We start from the raw sequence: 23,689 nt of genomic DNA on the forward strand, positions 1-23,689 counted from the left end.
AACTGTATCAAGTACTTCACAAGGAGAGTGTCAGCAACAGGAGAACCCTTTTTCCTTCAGTTTGAAGGAACATGATGTCAAGTCCTGGAAGAGTATCACAGATCAAATAAAGAGCTAAGATCTCATAGAAAATACTAAAAATGGCCCCAAAATTATAACCCTCTCTCCAGCTTCCCAGGATAAACCCCCCTACAAGTCAATTAGCTTTTGACTTTTCAATAAGCAGCTTATAAAGACAGAGCTTTAAGTTTATTACTGTGGAAGCATTTTGCTCAGCTTAGTGAATATAAGCACTTCTTACTCTCCTGTTTCTTCAGACTGACTACTGAGATTCAGTCAAATGATTCAGGAGTTGGTTTGTATATCCCCTGACATTAGCTAGTAAATTAAAAGTTCAAGGAATACCTCCCCAGAAGACTAGGCTTTCACGGTAACCGATTACAATAATTTTAGTGTACACATTTCACTGAATAATTAGCTGAATAATGTAATAGACTTATGACATGGCAAAATCATGCACTACAGTAACATAAAATGTACATGAATGGATGATCACCATGTATATGGAAGCTGAAAACTAAAATTTAGATAGAAAAGTAACTACTTAAATTCCAATTTAACTGATTCAAAGACACTCATAGTAGGAAAACTATTAATTTGAGCAAAGTCCTACTTAATTTCCCTACATGCAGCAATATGTTTCAACAAAGCATCTGGCTTCTACTGATGGAAACATTAGTACACAGTTAGAAGAATACAATACTAAACCTCTGTTTATTTTAATCAATAAGATAAAATACCTTATATAAGATAGTAAGATATGATCATACCAATCTCAGCTTAATAAAAAAAAAGTTTAAGGGTTACAAGGCATTCAGACCAGATTTTTGACCTTTTGCCTTTGAAATACCCAGACAAGTTCATTTTGCATCTTGTATTTTTCACGCAGTCTGTGTAAAGCTGAATTGAACCTTAGCACACCTACCCATCTATCTACTACATTCACCTTATGTATTGTACATATTTTTATTCTAGACTTCATATATTTCCTTCATGATTTTAAACTAACTATTGCACTATACACTGGTAAAAGTATTATGACTAATTGATAAATTTAGACTTCCTCAGAGTCTTATCAAAATAATTCCAGCACTCCAGATTTCAGCTGGCAGAGATTGATAAACTACCAGACATTTAACTGGGTACTTAATACTAACACCAATATCTAACTGCATTTCAAAAATATGAATGGTGACAACGGAACAAGAAGTCATCAGCAGTGAGTTAAACATTTTCCTTGTTGATATTGTTAGAAGTTAACATGTCCATTTTTTAAGGAGTCTAAAAATTAGTTCCTTAACTAATTTGCTTGCTATTATTGGTAAAATACTGGTTAAAACCATGGTACTATTACCATGTTTTGCAAAGATGGATCCTTTTGCATGTGATCACTGAAAATTTCAAATCTGAAGATGATTACCTTTTGCATTTCTCATCTACTTACCTATGTATTTTAAAAGCTTTTATTTATCAGCATCCTCTGACATTACAATGTCACCCAGTGAAGACAGATTATCATTGTTTTTCATTGAAATGTTATTAAAAAATACTTGTGCACACTAGTAACAGTGGCCATTCTTCCAACTACTCTTTCCTTTCTGTTTCTTAATCACACCACAGAGAGAATTTTTTTTTCCAGAAATCACCACTAACATTTCCTACAGATTAAGCACATTGGGTTTATTTTTCTAAACTCTATAATGTGATGAATGGTTTTGAACACAGGTTATCCTTTCAAAATGCTGATTAAATAACCTAAATAATAAGAGGAACTGAACTGCATAGGACAACTTACATATACATGAATTAGGGGGAAAAAATTGTATATGTTAAGAAAGTTTAACATATAGCTTACCGGTCATAGTCTCCATTACATAGTGCTCTGACAGAAATCTTGAATGCCTGCCACACTGGATTTAATGTATTTTTTATGACTTCTGTTTTGTGGCAGATTGTAAAACTGTAGTAAAAAAAGATACGTTTTTTATTTAGTTGGTTTTTCTTTTGTGTCATCAAACATGGAATCAAAAGAGCTCTAGTCTGTATTCATTCATTCAATGTCCATATAAAATTTAAGATAAGAAAAAAAGAAACACAAATCAAAAAGAAGGAAAGACCAAAGAGGACAGACCTGTTTGAGAGAGATTACAGACTAGGGTGGTGAACAACTCTGAACCTAAAATGTTTTTAACCAAAACTTTGACAAGAATTACAACCATTCAGTGAGTTATTTCAGGCAAGAGCAGTCTCCATCCTATTTGCTTTAGCAGGACTTGTATAGCCAGGAATCAGTCACAGATCCAGAAAGAAAGTGGTCTGGTAAAGATCCGACTCTTGCTTCGTGATTAAGAAATTCAGCCAAGGAAGTCATGGCTTTCTGATTCTTGTTCCACATTTTATGTCTATGATTTTTTAATGAGAGCTCTCTCAGGTGAAACATATAAGCCTTTGTGAGATCCCATGATCACCTTCTCTCAGGTGAAATACAATGAATTGTTTTAATGCATTCTGCTTTCTCTAAATAATACAAAATTAAAATACTACTTCTGAATCCTCATCTTGGGGACTGAATTGTTCAAAAGAAAATAGGAGTCAAGGTCACTGGTGAAATCACTACTGAAATTCTACATACAGATGTAACTAAAGTTGTCCTTTGACAGAATATCTTCCTTATGTTCTAAAGGCCTATGTTTTAATCCTGGCTATGATTCAGAAAGCATGCCTGAAGCTAAGAGACAGAAAAGGGAGCATCCTTCTGTCAGGGGTACAGAAGTAGAGCCCCAACCGCCTATGAGATTCAGGATACCAATAAAGAATCAGTGGCTCTACATTCATTTCTTGGAAGGAAGTGAAGAAGCATGGCACTCAAGGCCAAGAGAAATTGCATGTAACAGCACTCCCAGTAATGCCCAGAGAAATTCCACTAATGACCTTAATGTCTCTGACAAAGAAGCTGTAAGTCCTCCAGGCTTGCAATTTAAGATATTCTACATTTATTCAGGAAACTGTTCCTATAATCTGCCTCAGAGAAGAGAAGGGAACAGACACACATATACCCATAACATAGGTTTATGTTAACAACTGTTCCTGTTAAGCTACTGAAACAAGTAATATTATACATGTCTAGCCTTTGGTTTGATATGATATTACATGAGAGGACTATCAGTTTCCAAGAAAACTCCCCCAGCCGGTAGAGCCCCACGTAAGCAGCATGACCACCATATATTGGCACTTCAAGTCTTAGCAGCAGGAGAGCTTAACCCACTTTAACAAATTAAAGCATGAATGTAGCAAACAGCCACTTGTAAAAAAAAAAAATTTCTATTATTTAAGGTATTTTTGAATTCTGTTTCCTAGAACTCTGTCAAAAAGATAATGCGGTATAAAATGTTTTTATCTAAAACAATTTCTAAGCATTAGCATATTCTGCAGCTACAATTTTCTTTGAGAATTCTATTTAAAGACATCCTATATCTTAGTAAAAGTAATGCTATTTAACTATTTTTATTACAATTAATTTTCACAGTGCTCCATATTTATCACATTTAACTCTTAAAACCCTGAGTTGCAGTATTTGATCTATTTGTTACAATAGTTTTACTGCTATACTGCATAACATGATATAATTAAATCCAACAAACATTATAAAAGAAACTGAGCTTAATCTGTCAAATATAAAACCATGAAAATTATATTACTATCTGCAAATATGTAAGTTGCCTACTATTTAGCAGCAGAAATACTTAACAGGCATCTACCTGCCATCTTCATTGCTTCGATGAAATACAAGGAAAGGATCAGATTTCCCAAAGAAGTCCTTCTTGTCTAGTTTGTTAGCACAAAACTGCATCAAAACTGAATCCTGAAATGGGTAATACAGAAAAATTACATACAGCATGCAGTTTACTAAACTAAAATATTTTTTTTAAAAAAAATCACTGACTAATAACCATACATGTTGAAAACAAAATAAAGGAGAATATCTGCCTTCTAGATGCCCTCTACATATTTGCATTCCTGAAATGTCTCTATAGTGCAGTTTGAACTGCTGGAACTGAGAATTCCTTCATAGGGAGGTGCAGAGGAAGGGTAAATTTCTATATTAAATGCCTCAGGATTTTTCCTGTATTTTCTGACACCCGAAATTGCATTTTGAGGAAAGTAGATGCACAGGCAAGGAATGCATATTAGAATTAATTTTAAAAACTCCAGTGAGACACAATAAGCCTCATTCCTTCAGTGACTTAAACCTGCAGTTTTCTGGTCCTGCTGTCTGGAAAGCAAATGGCTTAGCAGCTTGCTATTAAAGAGTCTAGAAGCTTCCAAAAAGTGAGCCTGGAAGATACCAAATACACCCATTTTGATGACAAATAATGAGAAAAGTTTCTTTTCTGTGGTCAGGCAAACCGATAGTCACACATGATCACCTCTTTGGGTAGAGTCAAAAACGCAAGAAAGATTATAAATGCAAAGATAAACCTGCAGACTCACCAGCTAACTGGGGCAGGGCCTGATAGAAGACCGTGTTCCATAATCAGGTCTACAGGTGTAACAGCAACAAGAGGAAGACTAGGGAAAATGTGGGCTCACCACTGAGTGGGGCAAGGGACCAAGTGACAAAGGACATGGAAAAGTCTGTGTTTCTCATAGCCTTCTATGCCTTGGTCTTTACTGGTAAGATTTGCCTTCAAGAATCTTGGGCACCTGAGACCCAGTCCTGAGAAAGTCTGGAACAATTGCCCTTGGTAGGAAAGAATCAGGTAAGGGACGATTTAAACAAACTAGACATACAGAAGTACATGGGACCTGGTAAGATGCATCTGTGAGCGCTGATGGAGCTGGCCAGTGTTGCTGTGAGGACACTTTCAATTATCTTCGGAAAGTCATGATGTTCAGGGGAAGTTCCTGAGGACTGGGAGAAAGCAAATCTCATTCCTATCTTTGAGAAAGGGCAAGGAAGTGGATCCAGGCCAGTCTTTCCTCAGTCCCTGAGAAGATGACAGAGCAAGTAATCCTGGAAAACATTTCCAAACATGTGAAAGACAAGAAGGTGGCTGAGTGTCATCAGTGTGGATTTACAAAGGGGAAATTCATGCCTGAACAACCTGAAGCCTTTCCTCATGAAATGAGTAGCTCAGTAGATGAGGGGAGACTAGTGGATGTTGTATATTCTTGACCCTAGCATGGCCTTAAACACTGTCTCCCAGAATATTCTTGTTCACAAACCGGTGAAATATGAACTAGATAACTGGACAGTGGGGTAGACTGAAAACTGGCTGAACTGCTGGTTTCAATGGGTCATGATCAGCAGCACTAAGTCCAGTTGGAGATTAGTGGTGTACCCCAGGTGTCAAAAATGGGGCAAATAATATCGAACATCTTAATTAATGACTTGGATGATGTGACAGATTAAACCCTCAGCAAGTTTACAAACAATACAAAACCAGTAGTTGTAGAAAGACAATTCCAGCAAAAGGGTCACTAAAATGATTTAGAGATTGGACCATCTCTCATATGAGAGGCTGAATGCGCTGGAATTATTTAGCCTGGAGAAGAGAAGGCTCAGAGGGATCTTATCAATTTGTATAAATATCTGATAGGAGGGAGTAAACAAACTCTGCTTAGTGGTATCCAGTGGAAGAATAAGTGGTAACAGGTACAAATTGAAATACAGGAAATTCCATTTAAATACAAGAAAAAAAACTTTTTAATGTGAGTGTGGTGAAGCACTGAGAGGCTGTGGAGTCTGCTTGGACACACTCAAAATCTGACTGCACAGAGCTCCAAGTAACCTGCTCTAAGAGCAGGAAATTGGACTAGATGATCTCCCAAGGTCTCTTCCAACCTCAGCAATTCAGTGATTCTAAAAATCTTTGCCATTCTGAATATGAGCTATAAAAGTTTGGCAAAAAAATCTCAGAAGATAAGAATTAATCCAAATAATGAATAAACTTAGGTAGGAAAACATCACTAAGAATGTAGCAGCTGGTGAGACAGTGCAAGAGACTGTGTGAAAGAGTGTGCACATTAAGGAGCATAACAGAGAATCCAAAAGAGAGTGCAAGAGAGCAAGACTGAATCCCAAATTCTTTGCAAGCTCCCCTCAGTGATTTTGAACTAGTCCTCATATATGCAGCTAGTATTTGTCTTCACCAGAAGGGAAAGAAAAAAAAAAAATCCTGTTCTGATTACTGATTTAATGACATATTTGTGACTTTTAAGTAGTTCGTTACAAGTGGGATATAAATACTAGTCTTAGAGGCTAAACCCAGAATATCAGGAAAAAATTGCCTTCCATCTCTTTGAAAGTTACCAATAAATGTTTGGGGTGATGACAAACATCTCTTAAGAGCTGTAGGCGCTTAACTTCTTAAGAAATTAGAAGTACAATTTCTGCAGGAAAGCAATGATGCACCCATTTTGTCATCTGATAAAAGTGTGAACATTTTGATGATGTACTACATACAAATTTTGAGCCAATGTAGAACAGGGAAAAGACAGGCATTTTCCATGACCATACTTACTCATTCATACTAGTAACAGGGGAATTTCCTACTGCTAAATGGCAGTTAAATGAGACTGAGCTGGTGCACCCTATTAATATAACTGTGTGGGACCAGCAGGTTGCCTGGAAAAGGTAAATAAGATTTGAGTCCATGTTCTATTCAAACATACCACTATACTACTTCTGCAGAGATATAATACAAACTTGACTAATCTGGAAGTAAGGCACAAAATCAAGGATTTGTTTTTACCTCAAGTATCTAATGAAAATAAGAAAATAAAGCCTAAGCAGATAAACTTTTGTTGGATATGTTACTAAAAAGAGAAACATGACTATTGTATAAATAGAAAAAAAATTAACCACTCATGATGCAATATGAAAGTCAGAAGTTATACAAAAGGCCCCCTCAACACCATCAAATTAAAAAAACTAAGCCCCAGAAACAAATCTCTTCAAGCCTCGAGGATTTTTGTAGGTTTATGTATCTAATCTTTTACTCTCCATATCCCCTGTACATTCTCATCAAATGTCTGATACTACTCCTTTCTTCATTTAAGATTTGCTATCTTGTCATTGCAAACTCTTAGAAGATACACCCTACAGCTCCATCCAATATATACCATGCTATGAGAAGTTGCCTCCCTACTCAGATTCCAACCAGTATTTATCACCCCATATGTATAATTCTTCCTTATTCTTCCTTCTAATCTCTGTTTCCCTACAATTTACAGAATGCTGCTCGCTCATTCAATGCTGGGAAGCAACTTGAGGTGGCCTGGCTCGCAGGTGCTTTGTGACCAGTAAGCCTCCTCCTCTGTCCAGTCTCCTTTTCCATGAACCCTAGGAGAGTGAGGAATAGTGACACTACTCCTGGTTATGACCACACCACGTCTCTTCCCTTAACCAGCCAAATTACCCATTTCCCCTCCCTCCAATATTTTTCTGTTTTATGTTAAATAAGTAGACATCTACTATTAATAGGCCACGGAAGTCTTTACCTTCTTTAAAGAAAACTGTTTAAACTCGTATTTTATGACTATTCTTTGAAATACCTTACTAGTTTTTTCCAGTAAACATTTATTTCACGTTTTTTTAAATAATATGACTCACTATTAGCATAAAACCTTTTAACTATAAGGTCAAGTATCCAAAATTTTACTTCAATATAAATATAATGTCAATATTCCATAATGGAAATAGAATTCCATGATTGAAACAAATGGATCTTTGTAAAAAAATGGATAGTAAAGGATTAAAATGGGATTAATTCCTTGGGGAACTAGATTTATAACTCATCTAAGAATCAAAAACTTTACGCTTTTTATTGTTTTCTACTTCTTTCTTCTACCTAAAACTAGGAGTAACTGATAGGAAAAAGTATCCAAACTTCTTACATATATCACAAAATGTAAATTTATACCTTATACTTTGACAATCTGGTACAGTGTAAATCACAAAATAATTTTATTTTTCAAAAGCAATGAACACACACTTACTCGGCAACAGCCTAGTTCTTCTGCTGTTACTATGACCGTCCCACATTTTTTCCCAGGAATTCCTCTGCAAGAAAATACAACTACATCACTTCAGTATTTTAATATTTATGAAAGTTACAACTGACACAGATAAGCACCAGGTAAGCTTTCAAGTCACAAAACTGACGGCATGCTACACAGTTTCCCTTTTTTGTCACTTATCCTGTGTAAAAAATTCGTTTTACACTAAGTGAATTGGTAAATGAATTGCATATTTACTCTAACTAGGAAGAAATAAATCAGCTTCAGTTTTAGAGGAAATAGCATAAAAAGTTTAAATGGCATGAAATAACAATACTGGAATTCTATTTCCTGCTCCCCCACTGATGTTTTGTTTAGAGATGGCTCTATAGCTTACTGATATGTGAAAAGCATCCTTTTGCAAACTTTCCTTAAACAAAATACCTAAAATATATTTTAAACTATACACCAGCTTTAGTTTACATTTATTCTGAAATGTCTATGAAGGCACGTAATAACTCATCATCATATCAGATACCGTAGTTGCAAAATAAATCATAATTCACCCAGACAGCAATTAAAAACATGTTGCTGCCACTCCAGAAAGCACAAACCAGATCCTAAGTGTAAAGAACACAGGAACAGAAAAGCCACATATAATCTGATAGTATTCAGTGCCAGCCTTTTGGGGCATGGGGGAGGGGACGGGGGTAAATACTAATATTGAGATGCAACTTTTTGCATGACGCTATACTATAAATGAGAAGTCCTGCAACATCCTAATGTCGCTTAGCACATAGCTTGGCAATTCTAGATTTTTTTCAAAACTAATGCTGTTGCTCATGCTCATTTAATTTCTAGTTCTTGATTTCTTTATATCTTTCTTGAAAATAATTATTTGAATGAAATTTCTTTCCAAAAAGACATGAAGGTAAAGTTATATTTTAAAATTGCTTGTATTTTTAGGTTTTTCTAAGAGAACTAGAGGGCACTTCTGTTCTTCTGTTACGACAAAACTTTATGTAAACTTAATGTAAACATTTACATCTTTCTTATTTTGCTTATTCTACTTAATTCTGAAAATTTTTACAATGGTCTATAACTTTAAATAAGTTTAGCAAGATTATGGTATAATAAAGAACTGGTGGGAAAATAATTCTTAGAGCAGATAAAGGTTTGAAATTATGAATACAGGAGCAAATACTGATGCAAATTTCTACAAGCTCACTGAAACTCTTGTTTAGAAGTTGATGTTTAGGTCTATAAGGAATACATCAGGAACTGGTGCTCCTATACCACTGCAGTCATTTGCCAGTAATCACATGACTGCTCTCCTGGACCTCCTCAGTACTACATTCTAAATCTGAATTTCACAAGAAAAATAGTAGATAGGGAAACTGTTCAGGTTTTTATTGTGAAATTTTAAATGACCATTTTAATACATGCAAAATTTATGGCATTCCTCCATTTAATGTGAGATGATTTATAAAGTACAATACTTTAAGATCAAACTGAAGAATTTTCTTCAAATAACAGAAAAAAATAATATGGTCATTTCAAATGCTACACAGTATGAGTCACAGTTCCTTCAAATCATATGGCTTCAAATCTGTCACCTTTCAACAGCTCGAGACCAAAAATTACCCATTTTAGCTTCTGTAGCAAGGGAATCTTGAAATTGAAATCTTAGATTTTCAAAAGATTAAAAAGCTGCATTTTTTCTTTTGAGCAGTACTTCTTGAAGCTTCAAAATCTTCAGAAATTTGGTAGTAACTGCAGTAGTATAAATCACTTAGTAATCAGCGTGATATTAACCTTACATGGGAAAATGTTTCAAGTAACAAATGACCATGATCCCGGCTTTGACAGGGAAGGAAGAAATAGAAATCTTAGAAGTGTAACTAAAAAAATCAGAAGTTCCCAGAACCAAAATTCTGTTGGTTATGCCAACTCAAACAGAAAGCACTGGTATCAGAATTACCATTGCTTGAACCAAAATTCTTCCTACTGAAGTATTTGAGTTCAGTTAACTGTGCCATTAGGAACATATGTGAGACATAGTCTGGGCAGTGACAATACTTTAAAGAAAAAGCATCAAACATTTCCTTTGGTATGAAAGTCAAATAGATTTATCCCATTTTCAAAAGATTATTGTGTCCGATGCTAGATTGTGAAAAATACAACTCTGATCACCTCCTGAGGAGCTGGAGGCCTGAAGTAAACTGTTGATAAGCAAGCCCCATTTCTGACAAACTGGTCACCAAACAGTTGCCATTTGATAGAGAACCTTGTGCCACCTTGCCTGCAGTTATAATACATGACAGCCAATGCCTGCCTGTCTCAAACTGAGATTTGCACCTGAAAACATTTATGCAAAGACATGCTTCCTTTCATCTTATGAGCATGAAGGTCAAGGAATGCCCAACCTCAAGAGATACATATGTCTGGAATTATCACTCTTAAGGATGGGGGATATGGAGAGGCAATTCCCTGAAGATATTTGGGTGGGTATGCCAGTAAAATAAGTCATTCTTGTTTACTGAGTAGATGTAAAAAGTACACAGAGTATAGTCATATCTGAAAGCATTTGGGGTAAGGTTTGGCTTGACGTGTCACCAAGGTTCTCAAGGACATGTGCTTTACAAAAGAATAATATTAGCATGACGGCTAGCAAAGAGGTGAAATGCTTAATCAAAATTAGCACAGAATTTCTCAACAGAACAAAAAGTTCTCATTATTCAGGAACTCAAAACTCTACCAAATGACCTCTAGAGTTTGTGATGCTATTAAGTACAAACTTTGTATGCTTGTCTTGAGACTACAAGCATGAAAAAAGCACTCAACCATTTCCAGACACTAAAGAGCTTGTTCTCTTACAAATTCCCTTACAAACCATTAATTAAGAAAAAAATCCTAAATGTAAAGTCAGCACCCTGACAAAAACTTCAGTAGTCACAGATCAGCCAAATGGAAAGACCTTTAACTAGCAATAAAGCCTTGTGAGAAAATAACAAAACAATTTCAAGCTGGTTTTGTCACTGTATAAAAATACACTACTTGGAGATTCAGCATGACAGACCAGTCCTTCCAATTGCCAGGGACATACAGACTAATATTACCTTGAAGACAAGCATGTAAGAGTTTCATCTGTTTAAATCCACAACGCAGTGCCACTGTCCATTGTCTTTAGCTTTAAGGAATAGCTGCTCTTGAGCTGCCCTGGAATTGGTTCTGTGGCACAGACAGAATTTATGTTCAGGCAACCAATTTCTCAGCATTAATTTTCATTGGGAAGGGTTACAGATCAGTGTTTGTGGGGTAATAATGAGGCAATCTGTGTTGCGTAACCACTGTCAAGTGCAACACTCAGTGCTAGTTATCTGACAGGTATAGAAAATGTGCCAGTCTAAGTGTGAACAGGGTACAAACTAAATAAAGGAAGGTAAAATGTGAGGAAGATCTACATTTCAGTGGGTCCTACTATTTTGAGAGCCCAGAACATGTAGGTGTTATACAGTGATCACCTCTTTTGGGACAGTATTTGAGGGAGCAAATAATGTGACTGTTACAGAAACCGAACAGAAAACCATTATTAAATAAAAGGTCCTCAGCAATACCTGCATATCTGTAGACAAGATATAGTCTTGAGGAGTAATTATTATCTCCTTAGAACAAATGATTCCATGATTGAGACACCACACCTGCAGCACCTAGAGATGTACGAAAGGACATTCTGAAGACCACCTGGGCTTTAACAAGGACTGAAAAGTGGACCTTTCCAGAGTTGGTGGAAAAGGTGGAGAAATATGACAATTTGTCTGGAAATTCAAACCTGAGAGGTTAAACAGAACCTCCAATTTTGCAAGCTGAAACTGCAATGAGGCCGAGGATGAAACATCTTTCAGATCATTCAAAAATTTACAGTCTTTTCCCTGAGTAATTTACTTGCCCTCTGGCAGTCACAACCACAGATAAGAGGATAGGACAAATACATAGGAAGTCCCAATTCCAGGGTTCAGATGTTTTTCTATCAATTATGCTCACAGCAAGATGACAGGAGAAAGAACTGCCCAAAACAGGCCAGCTGGCTCCAGTACAGCCTCATTAGCAGGCAACAGCACTCAGATGTGAGTAACTGGCATAGAATGCTCATTAAGCTTTGCAATATCTCTGCCTCCTCATTAAAGGGAATCCCTACAGGAATGCACTTAGTAGATCCTGAAAGAAGCCTTGCTCAGAGTTATAAATGTGGCTAGCACCTTCTCTCTAGAAAGACAGAACATGCAAATATCTAACTCTGAATGATGTCTGGGAAGGTGATGCTCTCTTGAGAGAAAAATAAAGCTGTGTCATTTCTGGAAGTAGATAAATCTGCACCTCATCCTTTCATGCTAATACAACTGGGGCAGGCAAGGACAGTCTGAGTAAATCTTACACATGGAGTTTATCCTGAGAAGGCATTTGATTAATCTAGTAACCCAATAGGTAGAGAGAGTAAACAATACTGTTAAAATGTCAGATTCATATGCTTTGAATGACTACATTTATTTTCCAAGATAAACTATCAAGAGCAAATGTTCACCTCTGTAGCCGGCCAGTCAGTAAATAAAGTGCAATAGTATATAGTATGTTCTTGAACAAAAATGCTCATAGTCATACAGATAACAGGCTTGTGTACTACCATACTGGGAGCAAGAGTCCCCTGTGACAGACTGTCAAATTCAAAGCCCTTAATATTGTCAGAAACAGAGCACAAGGTTCAAGAGACATCCTCATACATGCAAGACCAAATACTATCAGGTTCATGCCTCAGAGGCATAATCCACTGGTGCCTGTAAGGCCCATGAAACTGCAAATCATGTCTGTCATGTATGCAAAGAAGAAAAATGCAAAGACGAAAGATATCTTCTCTTTTGCACTCACCATGAAGGTTAGTAGCAAGGTATGTTTCAGCCTGCCTGACAGACCACTGCAGCGGTGACCCTCTGGGCTTGAGATGAAGGACAAGAGTATCCTTTCATGGTAGACTTTCTACAGGAACTTTCCCTGGTGATATACAATTAGAGTTGGCCAGCTCATGGCAGCCATAGAGATCTAAATCTCAGGAGGCTTTTAAAAGTCCAAAGTAGATAGATCTGAAATTTAAGCTTCAAGTCTTTCTAACTTTAATTTTGAGAGAATGGCAGAGCTTACTCGAATGGCAATCAGAGAATGGAATTCAAGCTTCTCAAGTTGTTGCTTAAGTATAAAAAGTGCTACTTCTGTAGGGACTAAACGAGCACTGGACATTCTCTTCTTTATACATATGTTGGCAGAGAACAGAAAAGGCAAAACAGTAATGAATTTCAGAAATACTGTGAAGAGAAAAAGCTCTCTGATCTCAAGTGACAGATCATAAAGAATATTCAAGTTGACTTGACTTTGTGAAGAGAATGGTAAATTCAAAGCAGTAAATACCCTTAGGAATGGAAGACATGCATTATTGTCAGTTGAATTATTATTATTTGAATATTAAGACATTAAACACATGTAACTAAGCAAACAATCCTGAAGTGCAATGCAATAGCTTAATAAATAAAATAAGACAACAAATGTCTCCTCAACATCAAGGTATCGAAATTTCAGAGAGTCCAGAGTGAACAGTTGCCTAGGCACAGCACTGTCAAAAGCACCAATGGCAAAAAAACCTGAATACTGGGAAGAGCTGATAAAAAATAATGAACACTTTCTCATTAACAAATATCTACCCACACCACATACACAAAAAGAAAGGTGTATTTCGAAATCTTTTGGGGGGACAACTGAAATTTTTCAGGGTTCCATTTAGTAACTGCCATATAACAGAACAGCAGAAGCCAGACTTGAACAATGCTTGTTTACCCAAGAGAAAATGCATGACACAGGCCCACACTACTGTGAAATAGTAAGACCTTTTTTCCCCATAGAAACTTCATTGATTTCTTTTCTCATAGCTAATCCCAAACTTTAAACTTCAGCTGTTACTCACTTCAGACTTCACTTAACCTGTACCAAGTGATAATAAACTGGTGAATGGATGATTTTTAATCTAAATGTTTAAAATAAATTTCAGGAATTTTCTCAGGAAAAAAAAAAAAAAAGTGTGGCATGCTGAATAATTTACTACTTTGAAAACAGAAAGAACTATAGAGACCTTCAAGAAGTCAGCAAGATTTGTCTTACTAAATATGGGTGTTTTCAAAGTCAGCACCCTTCTCTGACCATGTCACAAAAGGCTTCCATTAGAGTCAACTAACAACTAGTCAAAAAAGTCAGTGGCATTGCAATTCACTGTGGCAGTTAGCATAAGTTAGGACTAGATAGTGAAAAGTTAGTGAACTTTTGTTTTAGTAGAAGTAAACAAAATGGGGGCAATCTCTTGTCCCAATCGACAGGATAGTGTTGGTGTGCTCAAGTAGACAGTCAGATGCTGCAAATAGCCTGCTCACCATCTAGAACTAAAACCATGTCCAGAACAAGCAGAGAGTGTGTGGTGCTGAGGCTCTTCTGGGACAGCCCTGGTGGGCAGGGTCTGTTTCTCTAATTGCGTTACTGGAGTTCCCTCACCTGCCTGTACCTCTGTGCTCCTTTGTGAGTCTGGAGTTGGGACTTCAGTGGGCTGATGGCTCTCCTGGGATGGGTCTGGAAGCAGCCAGGGAAAGGTATTATTTGGGCTCCCCCACCTGCCATTGTGCCTCTCTTATTCTTCATTTGCAGAGAAGTGTTTTTAATACCAGAACCTAGTACACCGATTATATTACTTACTATATTTGTCCTCAAGACTATTTCCTGGACAAGGTTTTAAAAGTTTAATATCCAGGATGGGATTAAGCGGAGAATCACAAAACACTGGTGTCTAATAACCACAATATTTGCTGAAGTTAATGATTTTGTATGACTCTATTAGAAATGTGATACTCTGATCAGCTGATTCTTCACTGTTTATGCAGGGGTTTTAGAAGGAGCTAGATTACATTTAGCAGTTTTCTAGTGTTCCACAGTAGCGATAATCTATTAAACAGCAATTTAACACTCATAATACTGATGCAGTCAATTTTGGGTTTTGGGGGGTTGTTTTTTGGTGTGGTTTTTTTGGTTGGAGTTTTTTTTTTCCTTTTTATTTTAGTGTTAAGTTTCAGACAACATCTCTCATTGCAGACAACTTGTGATTAACTACTGAAATTGAAAGACATCTTAAGGTTCATCTGAAAACTTTGATGACAACAGAATGTCACACAGTTTTACACTACCTTTTCCTGGGTAGCTTTTCAAGTTATTTAAGGAAGTGATACAGTGAAGCAGTGCTACTTCTAGCATATTATGTTACTGTTAGCATAGGTGTATTTTTAAGTTTAAATAGCGTGTTCATAAGAGTCTTCCTGAATTATTCTGCAGATACTGAAACCTTCCTAATCTTCAGAGTTGAAGAATTTATTTACCCTTAAAATGAAGTAGTTCTCAGTGTGCACAGTCCCACCAATACAGAGAAGGAAAATAATATGGAACATGTAGTGATATTAATAGAACTGTTTATGTATAGGAAAATTAAGCCCTTGATTCAAAAATAAAGAATGTAAAAAGTAGTGGTATGGTCCTTGGGAGGGGAAGGGTGAGGAGGGCAAGAGAGGCTGCAGAGGGGCAGGAACGATTACTGTAAATACAGTGATCAGATGACTGAACTATATTTTGAACCCCTCAAAATTCAGCAAAATGCATTTATTACTGACCTCAGTTCTGAATATTAAGGAGAGTATGAACCATATTGTTAAAGGATGTTGCAGCAGTAATGATCACAGCACTGTAATGGGTTTGTGTGACAGGGTTTTGGTAGTGGGGGAGCTACAGGAGTTGCTTCGGTGAGAAGCTGCTAGAAGCTTCCCCCATGTCCAATAGAGCCAATGCCAGCCGGCTCCAAGGTGGACTTGCTGCTGGCCAAGGCTGAGCCCATCAGAGATGGTGCTAGTGCCTCTGGGATAACACATTTAAGAAGGGGAGAAAAAAAAATGAAGAAGAGAAAACTGCAACCAGCGAGAGAAGTAAGAATATGTGAGAGAAACAACTCTGCAGACACCGAGGTCAGTGCAGCAGGAGGGGCAGGAGGTGCTCCAGGCCCGGAGCAGAGGTTCCCCCGCAGCCCGTGGGCAGCCCGTGGGGAGGCAGCTGTGCCCTGCGCCCAGGGACGGGAACGGAGGAGCAGATCTCCACCTGCAGCCCGGGGAGGGCCCCGCGCTGGAGCAGGGGGTGCCCGAAGGAGGCCGTGACTGTGGGAAGCCCACGCTGGAGCAGGCTCCTGGCAGCACCTGAGACCCATGGAGAGAGGAGCCCACGCTGGAGCAGGTTTGCTGGCAGGACTTGTGGCCCCGTGGGGGAGTCACGCTGGAGCAGCCTGTGCCTGAAGGGCTGCACCTTGTGGAAGGGAGCTATACTGGGGCAGTTCGTGAAAAACTGCAGCCCAGGGGATGGGCCCACGTTGGAGAAGTTCATGGAGGACTCTCTCCCATGGAGCAACCCCACACTGAAGCAGGGGGCAAGAGTGAAGAGTCGTTCCCTTGAGGAGTTAGGAGTGGCAGAAATGTGTGATGAACTGACTGCAATCACCATTCCCCATACCCTGTGCCACTGGGGGAGAGGAAGTAAAGAAAACAGGGAGTAAATTTAAGCCCAGGAAGAAGGGAGGGCTGGCGGGTGGTGGTGGTGGAGTTTTTACGATTTGCTTTTATTTCTATTATCCTACTCTGATTTGATTGGTAATAAATTAAATTAATTTTTCCCCGAGGAGTCTGTTTTGCCCATGACAGTTTTGGTGAATTATTTCCCCCTGTCCTTATCTCAACCCACAAGATTTTTGTTACGTATTTCCTCTCCCCTATCCAGCCGAGGGAGGAAGTGATAGAACAGTTTTGGTGGGACCCTGGCATCCAGTCAGGGTCAAGCCACCATAAGCACTCATGGAACTCAGCAAGAGAACGAACCGCTTACATTTGTTACAGATCAATTTGGATCATCTGCAGTTGTCTGTAAATTAGGGAAACTAAGTCAAAGGCTTATTTTGGTAAAACACTAAGTGAAATTGTTTTGCAAAGACTAAGTTTTTTCATGTTACTTGATTTTTCAGCGTGAACGGTATGATGAGTATTGCTGAAGAGCTGAAATTTGCCTTTGTACAAAACCCAAATGATTGGAAGATGTTTACAGACCGAATCTAGTCAAGGCTAATAGACTGGAAGGCCATAATTACAGGAATGCCTCCCCCACAAAGAAGTGCTAGCCAAACCCTGACATTTAGGATTCAAAAGGATTTGTTTCAGGTATGTATAAATCTCAGAAATTCAAGTAGATTAAATCCCATTAAAATATTTTCTAAACTTAAAATGTAATTAAAGGAACTTTACGTTAGATTTTGTAATTGAAATATTTTACTTTATTTTAAAGTTTTTATGATTTTGTAAGGACCCTTACATTAAATTAAAGGAAAACGAAGTAAATTCTCTTTTGGTTTATCAATTTAAATGATCTGTTCTGAACTGTTATTTCATCCAGGAAGAGTTCTAGAGATAATACGAAATTATTTTGGGCATGGAAATATGAAACTTCAGATGCTTTTCCAAGTTTATGCTTATACTGGAATTGTAAAAATTTAATAATTTAATTGGACTCAAGTATTGACAAGAGTTTTAGAGTTTAAAAACTCATGACAGCTCAACACTTCAAAGTTCTTGAAAGAGAAAATGATAGCTATCATATGTGAGTCCCCTTGAAGCTGGCCGCTGTTTTCACCACAATGAAAAGTTTAGGGCCACCTCCACAGAACATCACCATGTTGTTTGATACAAACTAGAGAAATAGTTTTTAAAAATTATTTTATCGATGATGTTAAGTTCTTTACAGAAACAAGAAAAAAGTCTCTAATAAAATCTAGGGAAAAGGGCTACTAATGGTACATTTTGGACACTGATAACAAAATACTGACTTCTGAGACTTTTTCCAGGACTTCAAAGCTACTACTTAAAAGGGTCACCTGAGTAACAGAAATGGTTAACTACATCAAATATATACATAGAAAAAAATGTACAGCTAGGAACATATTTCTTAAGAATTTTACATTAGAATAGTTTTGCATCATTAATATAAGTGGATTTGAGAGCTTTTTTCCATTTGCAATTATACTAAAATAATATCTAATTACATTCTAAATTCTGACAATTTTAGTTCATCCAGATCCTGGTTCTTGTTATATGAATACAAAGTCAGAATATGTGCCCTGTGTGGTATTTTCCCCAAAGTCTGGCCTAGAATAATATAAGGCTTGCTAAACCTGAAAAATTCATCTGCCCTTACAAGGAAATCAGCGATGAAAAGTAAATGAAGTAACCCTGGTATATTACTCATAATGAACCCAGTAAAATGGGAGGAGAAGAATGCTCCAGACAGAGTAACTGAATTCATGATCATTCACTGCAGTGCAATTACTATTAAAAGAAAAAAAAAACCAACCCACAAAAGATCACAATCAAAAGACATTACCACCATGAAATGTCCAGCTATACCTTTCAATGTTTGTTTTTAATATCATATGTGAATTTATAGCATGGGTTTAGATAGAAATTGTAAAATATTTTCAATTACTTAAACACTATTTAGGAATAGAAAACAAATATTTAAGAATAGAAAAACTTTTAAAATGTTAGTATACTCAAAACTATTTCTAGTTCAAGATGTAATGAAAGAGACAAAAACTTTGGATGAGTCAATTTCTTCGCTAATTGTCCAAATAGAAACCTAAATTATCATAGTCTATAAAGACTTTATTGTACCTAACAATTTATTCTCTTAGAAGCCGACTGTCAATTCTGTATATCAACTCACAGCAAAAAAACCCCACAGCTCTCACCTCATGAGGCAGTATGTATTCATCCAACATTCAAGAATTACATACTTACACAATTGATTTTTCCAGTCTGCTCCCCTGTGATCCAACTATTTCTCCCAGTGTACAAAACATCTGTCCCAAAAAATCCTGAAAAGCAGTAACATCAAGACTCAGAATTCATATTTCACATTGAAAAAAAAAAATTGGTTTCCAATTTATCTGGGCTGTTCACTATTGTAGAACACATTCTGCTGAACACTGCATCTTAATAATAAGTATTCAATAACTAATCATAAACCAGACTCACCTATTTTACATAACACTGGGTTACATTTACAGAAGTAATTCTAATGCACTCCACTTACTGTTTTTATATTGCTTTACATCAACAAAAATGAAACTGAGAAGGAAAAAAACTTTAAAAGCATGAGAAACATGACTACTATTTTACCTTTTTTAACTGAAGCATTTTAATAAATTTCTCTTTTACAAAGAGATTCTACACTGATTCTATTAATTTCTTTGAAGTTAATTATTCAAGCCTGTGCAGAATCTGTATAAGCATCCTGGATTGACAATTATACACAATCATCGCTTTAAATACAGACTTAATTTTTGTGTTTAATTATTTAACTATATCACCAAAAATCAGCTAATATTCATACTGTATCTCTCTGTAACATAAGCACTATAAAAATAAGAATGGATTTTCAAACTGTTATATGTATATTGAAAAAAAAATTTATGCTGCAGTCTAACTCCTTATCTTTCAAGTGAAAAGAGCTTGCTAGGTCTGTTCTTCCTAGCATCGCTGGTAGTAATAAATAGGTTGTGAGATTTGATCACAAAAGTAATGAGAATCAAGACACTAATTCCTATACAACAAACGGTTACTTTATGATAATGTGTATAGTAGTGAATATCTGTACAAGTAGTTCTGACTTCTCTCAGCTCAGGCCACTCATCCCCATCTCTAAGCTGTGTTAGTTATTGGTCATGTAGCAAATTGGATCTGAGAACTAATTCCACTAAAGAGGAAAATAATCCTGCAAAAACAACTTTTTGAACTATGTCCTTTAACTGATCTGACAGTGCAACACTGTTTCCATAAAGATTAAGTCCTTTAAAATAGCTAAAATTCATCTGAATAGACTCAGCTCATTGATTTTTAAAAACATCAGGCATGACAGTCTAAAATAACACCATTTTCTACACTGAAACCACGTATTCCACAATTTTCTTTTATTTTCTTTTTTGGTGGAGTTTCTATGATTAATTCCTATTAGTTCCACAGTCTGCTATTAACAGTTGTTCATTACTCTTATTTGTTAGTTAAATTAGGAAGTTACCATGAACATGAAAGTCTAACTTCAGGTAGCCAGTTTTAGGAACATTATTACAGACAGCTACAATGGCAGCAGCACTGTCTAGTCTGGTTACTTCATATAGCCATTATAAAACTTGCTTCATTTACCTCTCATTTTGCCAAAACTGAGTCACTGAAATTCTTTCCCAAACTATTAAGTAACACTGCCCAGTATTTCAAAGAAATGGGCCAACTATTTTTAGGAACAGGGAAGATCTTATTCTACACAAGGTGACTATGAGCAGTCTAGCAAATACTACTTGGCCTGACATTTTTCAGAAACACCAAACTCCCAGTGCATGGATATGAGCAAAGCTCTGATCACCTACTACCTACTCACTGCCCAAACTCTTAAGAGATACAGGAAGCTGGCAGCAAAAGGAACAACCCAGACCAACCTCAAGCACTTCGGAAATAATGGAAATTAATTGATAAGGTTAAGAAACACATTTCTAGCTACCGTCTTTCATAGGGTTCTCAGAGCCATCATCTTCATGTGCATAATATTATATGGAGTAGTTTGGATGTCTTCAGCATAGACACAAAGTCTACACCAACTTCTACAAATTTCCTCTTAAAAGGCAATGGAGGGAAATGTATTTCTGATAATGATGTTAATGTCTAAAGAATAAAATTTCCCTCCACAATTGAAGATTCCAGGAAATTGGCACTGTTTAAAAAACAAGGACCTATCATGTCTGAGTATGCTTAGCTTGTACTAATTAGAATGTTAACAGGCACATATGTAATTTAACATCTACTTGAACAGTCTTCAGATGAACACTGGTTTGTTATTGTTTTGTCTTTTTTTTCCATGGGCTCATCAAGACCCTCAAACTGTTGCAGTAATCAAATAATGAAATCTAGCCTATATATTTGCATATATATTTGTTTGCACTTCCATAGTGACTGATTTATCTTGTGTCTTATCTTTTTTCTTAAAATTTAATTATGAAGGTTTTGTACAAAGAAATATGGTTTTGGGAAAAAATAAAAGAATTCAGATAAACTAGTTACTACAGAAGTGCAAATGATCTTGGGCAGAAACCCAGGATGAAGCTTTAAACTTTCTGAAGACAGTATAGGGAAGACTTCTATTTTCTGCATGCTCCTAGCTAGCATTGCAGTTATTCAGACCACCTCTTCTTGATGACAGAGATGGAAAAGAGTTTGCCTGGGGCTTTAGATCTTCACAGGGAGGATCTAACTGGAGATCAATGGTTAAAAGTCTTATCTTTTCACTGTGAAGCACACGCAACATTCCTTCCATTATTCTCTTTTCCTTTGCTCCAGGTTCCTAAAGGTTCTCTTACCAAAGCCTTCCTGCATTTATTTAAAAAAAAAAAAAAAAAATCACTCAGAGGCCTCTGAATTCTACTGCTGCATCTCTAAATCCCTTCCACTTCAAGATGACATGAGCATAAAAGTTTTCTACTAATATTAATCGGGACACAATCAAAACATGATTATAACTTTTAGGACTCAGAGAAGTATCAACAAAATGCAGCATATCTCATATCTCAAGAGGTATACACCTGTGCTTAAATATGCCCTTTACAGGAGGAATGTCCCATTAAAATTATACTCATGAGCATTATATATGTTATTAACCATAGCACAAACACTGTATTTGTCTCTATGCATTTAGTATTACTTACAGTCAAATGAAAATAAACATATTTAGGACAGCAAAAGCATTTTAGCATAAGAAAGCAAAATAGCAAGGAAAAACTTACATGTTTTGATAGGTTGGGACTCTTTGAGTCAACATCGTAACTTAAAAGAAAAAAAAGGAAAGTTATATCTGAGTTGCCAGATGACAGATCTGAGGACAATATAAAGAAACAAAAAAATCAAACAATTCTTTCACCTATTTCAATGTATAAAATTTACACACACAGAGAAATGCGAATAAAAGTGTCACCAGTAAAGAAGGCAAATTGAATCATTACAAATTACAAGATTATGGAAAATTTTAGAAACATGTGTAAACAAAGGAATGACTATAGAAATCATTAACATGAGGTTATTTTTAAATAACAAAAAGTAATTGCATATTGTTGAGTGAAATTGAACAGAAAAACATAACTCTCAATTTGACATGAAGGCTAGCCTACACAACTAAAACAGAACTGCTTCACTGGCAAAATCAGTAACAAATCATCAAATATAAACAGAAAGGGGTCTGAGACATTGGTGGCTGTACAGTTTAGGAAGGGGCTCATGATCATTTATCAGAACACCAGAAATCAGAGATATACTCACTGCTTTTTTTTTGTTGCAAAAAAATATGAATCATATGAGGAGTTTCTGTCTTTCAAAAATAACACTGTGTCCAACAGTAGTACACAATATTGCTGAGGAATTTAAAAAAAAAGAAGCTTTCTAAATATGTTTCTTTCCTTGTCTAAACTGGAGTTTTAATCCATGAGTAGATATACAAGATTCTCATTTTTAACTCCGAGTTCTACAATATTTCATTTCTCATCTACCTCTCATCATTGTTATAGGGCTCTAAAGTAAATTCACAGACTATGGCTATATGGTCACTTGCAGACAAACATTAAAATGAGTTATTCAGCTTTGAATTCCAGATAGATTTATGTCCAGGTAATCCAGAAGAGCAGCAGAAAGCAGTCAGATCTTTCTGATAAGGACAGAGTATGTTTGATATTTACAGGTTTTTTGTAAATAAACAAACAGGAGTCCATTTCTCCAAGTACATGAAGAATCAAACAGAAGACTGTATTTTCCTTTCCAGGTCCAAGTCCTTTTCAGATAGTACTTATCCAGAAGTTCTTCACAGACTTTCCTTTCTTTGCCTAGACTGAACCTAGTTTTCTCTGGGTTCATTTTTTTTGCTCTTCTATTATACTGCCTCCTCCCCGTAACATACATGCATCCTATGAGGAGCAAAAGGCTACCAAATCAAGGCTCTTACACAACCCCAACTGTGTCTTTATTTCAGTAATTCTTTACCTACACTTGGAGAAGAATCCTTTATTTCAAAGTTATTAGCTCTTACTTATTATTTTAAATAGCAAGCAACAGTTATACTCAGCAGATTTAATGACATTAAACCCAATTTGTAAAATGAAAAATGAAGTCTGCACCAGGCTTCCATGATGAAGAAGAAAGAATTTGTACCTAGCCATCTAGAAGCACTCTGTAATCTATCTTGGCATTGACTATTTCCTTTCACTCCATGAAATGGTTGAAGTCCAGATGGAAACAGCTAGCTGCTATCTGTGTATTGAACACGGTGGAACCTTTTTCCTCACTCATTCCTCCAGCACTTCTTGTTAACTTCAGAAGCATTCTGACATGCTATAAAAAGACATTTACAGCTAAAGAAAAGTTAGACATGGGGTTTT

At 36.5% G+C, this 23,689-nt stretch overlaps 1 protein-coding gene across 6 annotated transcripts in view; it reads right to left on the reverse strand.

The window, feature by feature from the left end:
• The window catches only part of CPNE8 (copine 8), a 104,547-nt gene that overhangs the window by 45,782 nt on the left and 35,076 nt on the right, over window positions 1–23,689 (reverse strand). For 3 of the 6 annotated variants that reach the window (XM_074903274.1, XM_074903276.1, XM_074903278.1), the window contains 5 exons: window positions 22,052–22,091; window positions 19,020–19,096; window positions 8,062–8,125; window positions 3,819–3,922; window positions 1,916–2,020 (listed from right to left, as the gene is read on the reverse strand). In XM_074903274.1, the coding sequence (XP_074759375.1) occupies window positions 1,916–2,020; window positions 3,819–3,922; window positions 8,062–8,125; window positions 19,020–19,096; window positions 22,052–22,091 (390 nt within the window). Of the gene's footprint in view, window positions 1–1,915; window positions 2,021–3,818; window positions 3,923–8,061; window positions 8,126–19,019; window positions 19,097–21,382; window positions 21,386–22,051; window positions 22,092–23,689 lie in introns of those variants that run through there. The other 3 variants (XM_074903275.1, XR_012633435.1, XM_074903277.1) reach the window with 3 other exon arrangements.

This window comes from Athene noctua, chromosome 3 (genome assembly GCF_965140245.1).
Source record: "Athene noctua chromosome 3, bAthNoc1.hap1.1, whole genome shotgun sequence".
Lineage (NCBI taxonomy): Eukaryota > Metazoa > Chordata > Aves > Strigiformes > Strigidae > Athene > Athene noctua.